Here is a 3,273-nt window from a genome sequence, read left to right as displayed (position 1 = left end):
TCCAAAGCCACAGAGAAACCCTGTCTCGAAAAACAAAACAAAACAAAACAAAACAAAACAGAATTGCCACCAGACAGGGTGACAATTCTCTCACTTGCCCAAAACTCAACAGGTAGGCTAAATGGTGGCCACTGAGCCCCAGGGATTTGCCTGCCTGCGCTCTAGTGCTGGGATGAGCAGGGAGTGCCACCACGCCTGACCTTTTCCTGTGGGTTCTGGGGATCCAACTCGGTTCTCCACGCTTGCACAGCAAGACAGCAAGACCGTTGCTGACTGAGCTACCCCAACCTCTCTCTAAGTTTATTTTCTTTTTTATGGATTTATTTTATGTTTGGGTATCTGACCTGGGTGCTGTATGCGTATCACATGTGTGCTTGGTGCCTGTGAAGGTCAGAAGAGGGCACTGGATCCCCGGGAACTGGAGTTATAAATGGTTGGGACCATATAGGTGCTGGAGAACTGAGCTCTGCTCCTCCCAGCCATGTCTCCAGCCCTTTTTCTTTTTCTTTTTTTAAATGAAATAGGCTAGTCCTTATCCTCGGCTCCCACTCTAAGGCCTTACAGACATGTACCCTCACACCTAGCTGAGGCTTAGCTTCAGTTTAGCCAATGCTAAATTCTTGTTGTTGTTGTTATTTGTTTTTTGAGACAGGTTTCTCTGTGTAACAGCCTTGGCTGTCTAAAATAAAATAAAAAAAAAAATAGCTGGGCGATGGTGGCGCACGCCTTTAATCCCAGCACTTGAGAGGCAGAGGCAGGAGGATCTCTGTGAGTTCGAGACCAGCCTGGTCTACAGAGCTAGTTCCAGGACAGGCTCCCAAACCACAGAGAAACCCTGTCTCGAAAAACCAAAAAAAAAAAAAAAAAAAATTAAAAATTAAAAAAAAAAAAAACAGCCCTGGCTGTCCTGTAACTCACTCTGTAGACTGGGCTGGCCTCGAACTCACAGAGATCCACCTACCTCTGCCTGCGCATTGGGATTAAAGGTATGCACCAATGCGCACCAGCACTAATGCTAAATAGTAATAAATGATAGAGCTGGGTCTTGAACCCAAATCTTTTCACTCTAAGGGACTGTTTCTCGGTACTCACCTTTGTTAAGTAAAAGGCCAGGGCGAGAGCAGACACCATGGAGTCTAAGTCACCGGCTTCATTGCCCAGCACAACATGTAGAGGCCTGGACTCCTGGAGGGAAAAAAGGAATTCATAAAACTGTGTGTTTTCCCGTTACCTCCCACTCATGTGGGGCCTCACGGACATCTTCTCACCCCTTAAGGACACGGTACTGACATGGGATCAGCAGAGAGGGCCCTCGTGGCTTGGCTAGTCTTTATGCAGTTATATACATCCAGTTGGCAGAAAGACACTTATTCCTCTCCACCAACCTTGTCCCTGCGCATTAACTTTCAGAACACTTAACAATTACCTGTTTGCTTACGCATCTTTGGGCTCTCACTGTAGTCAGAGACAGAATGTTCTGGTAATGGACAGTTATGCCATGCCCTCAAGGATATCAGGGCTGGTTTGCCACTCATTGCCCCTATTTTCAAAATAAAATAATAACTTTTAAGTTTCTATGCTAAAGAAATAAGCAAAGAGGCTCTGGATATGAAGGTGAAAATAAAATCTAGAGTCGGCAAGAGGTTCGGTGGAGAAGGTGTTTGCTTGGTGACCTGAGTTGGGCTCTGGGAATCCACACGGTGGGAAGAAAAAACCAGCGAACGGAACTTACAGGCTGAAGGCAAGCACCTTCAGCCGCTGAGCTACCTCGCCAGCCCCTCATCACTCTGCACGCTGACTACAGAAGTAAAGGGGCTGCTGCTGCTGGACCGGCTCTGGACTTTTGTTTTGGTGCCTAGCTTGAACATCTATTTATTTAAATGAATTTGGGTGTGCCCGTAAGTGTGTATGTCTGAGCAAGACACTGTGCCATGCAGAGGTCAGAGGGCAACCTCAGATGTTGGCCCTCTCCTTCCTCCTCTTTTGAGGGAGGGTCTCTTACTCACTACTGCAGGTCCACACATTTCCAGAGGTTCTCCTGTCCCTGATACCCATCTGGCTTTGCTGTAAGTGCACTAAGACAACAGATTGTGGCATCGGGCTTTACATGTGTTCTGGGATCTGAACTTCTGCCCTCACGCTCTCACGATAAATACTTTATTCATTCAGCCACTGTACTGGCGCGTTTTATGTCAATTTGACACAAACTACAGTCATTGAAGAGAAGGGAGCCTTGACTAACTTGGTTGGCTATTGATATAGGAGGGCCCAGCCCATTGTGGGTGGTGTCATCTCTGGGTTGGTAGTCCTGGGTTCTATAAGAAAGCAGACTAAGCAAGCCACGAGGAGCTAACCAGTAAGTGACACCACTCCATGGCCTGTGTGTGAGCTCTGACGCCAGGATCCTGCCCTGTTAGAATTCCTGCCCTGACTTCCTTCAATGAGGAACAGTGATGTGGAAGCATGAGCCAAATGAACCCTCTCCTCCCCAAGTTGCTTTGGTCATGGTGCTTCTTTTTTTCTTTTGGTTTCTCGAGACAGGTTTCTCTGGGCTTTGGAGCCTGTCCTGGAACTAGCTCTTGCAGACCAGGCTGGCCTAGAACTGCCCGGCTGGTCCTGGTGTTTCATCACAGCAATAGTAATGCTAACTAGACAGTCATCTCCTCAGCCAGGAACTTCTGTGTTTTGTTTTGAGACAGGGTCTCACTATGGAGCCCTAGCTGGACTTGAATTCATCCTCTCCCAGTGCTGGGATTAAAGGTATGTGCTTCCACGTGTGGCATGGAACTTTGAAAAGTCCATCTGCTAGCCAGGTGGTGGTGCACACCTTTAATCCCAGCACTCAGGAGGCAGAGGCAGGTGGATCTCTGTGAGTTTGAGGCCAATCTGGTCTATAGAGCTAGTTCCAGGACAGCCAGAGCTGTTATAGAGAGAAACCCTGTCTCAAGAAAAGAAAGAAAGAAAGAAAGAAAGAAAGAAAGAAAGAAAGAAAGAAAGAAAGAAAGAAAGAAAGAAAAAAAGAAAGAGACAAGTCCAGGTGCTGATAATGCAGGCAGAGAGAACTGATAACATTAGCCTTGTTCCCATTAATCTCCTGAGCTTTCAAAATCGTCAAACACATTTAGACGACAGTATCTACAATAGCAGACAGGCTGTTTTTTTTTTTTGTTTTGTTTTGTTTTGTTTTTTGTTTTTGTTTTTTGAGACAGGGTTTCTCTGTGGTTTTGGAGCCTGTCCTGGAACTAGCTCTGTAGACCAGGCTGGTCTCGAACT

General features: G+C 46.6%; 1 protein-coding gene across 2 annotated transcripts in view; it reads right to left on the bottom strand.

The window, feature by feature from the left end:
* The window catches only part of Prune1 (prune exopolyphosphatase 1), a 41,632-nt gene that overhangs the window by 24,772 nt on the left and 13,587 nt on the right, over nucleotides 1-3,273 (bottom strand). For both annotated transcript variants that reach the window (XM_005356981.3, XM_026784057.1), the window contains exon 2: nucleotides 1,093-1,185. In XM_005356981.3, the coding sequence (XP_005357038.1) occupies nucleotides 1,093-1,185 (93 nt within the window). The remainder of the gene's footprint in view (nucleotides 1-1,092; nucleotides 1,186-3,273) is intronic.

This window comes from Microtus ochrogaster, chromosome 21 (genome assembly GCF_000317375.1).
Source record: "Microtus ochrogaster isolate Prairie Vole_2 chromosome 21, MicOch1.0, whole genome shotgun sequence".
Lineage (NCBI taxonomy): Eukaryota > Metazoa > Chordata > Mammalia > Rodentia > Cricetidae > Microtus > Microtus ochrogaster.
The sequence above is the reverse complement of the archived record's forward strand: the minus strand, read 5'-3'. Positions and strand labels throughout refer to the sequence as shown.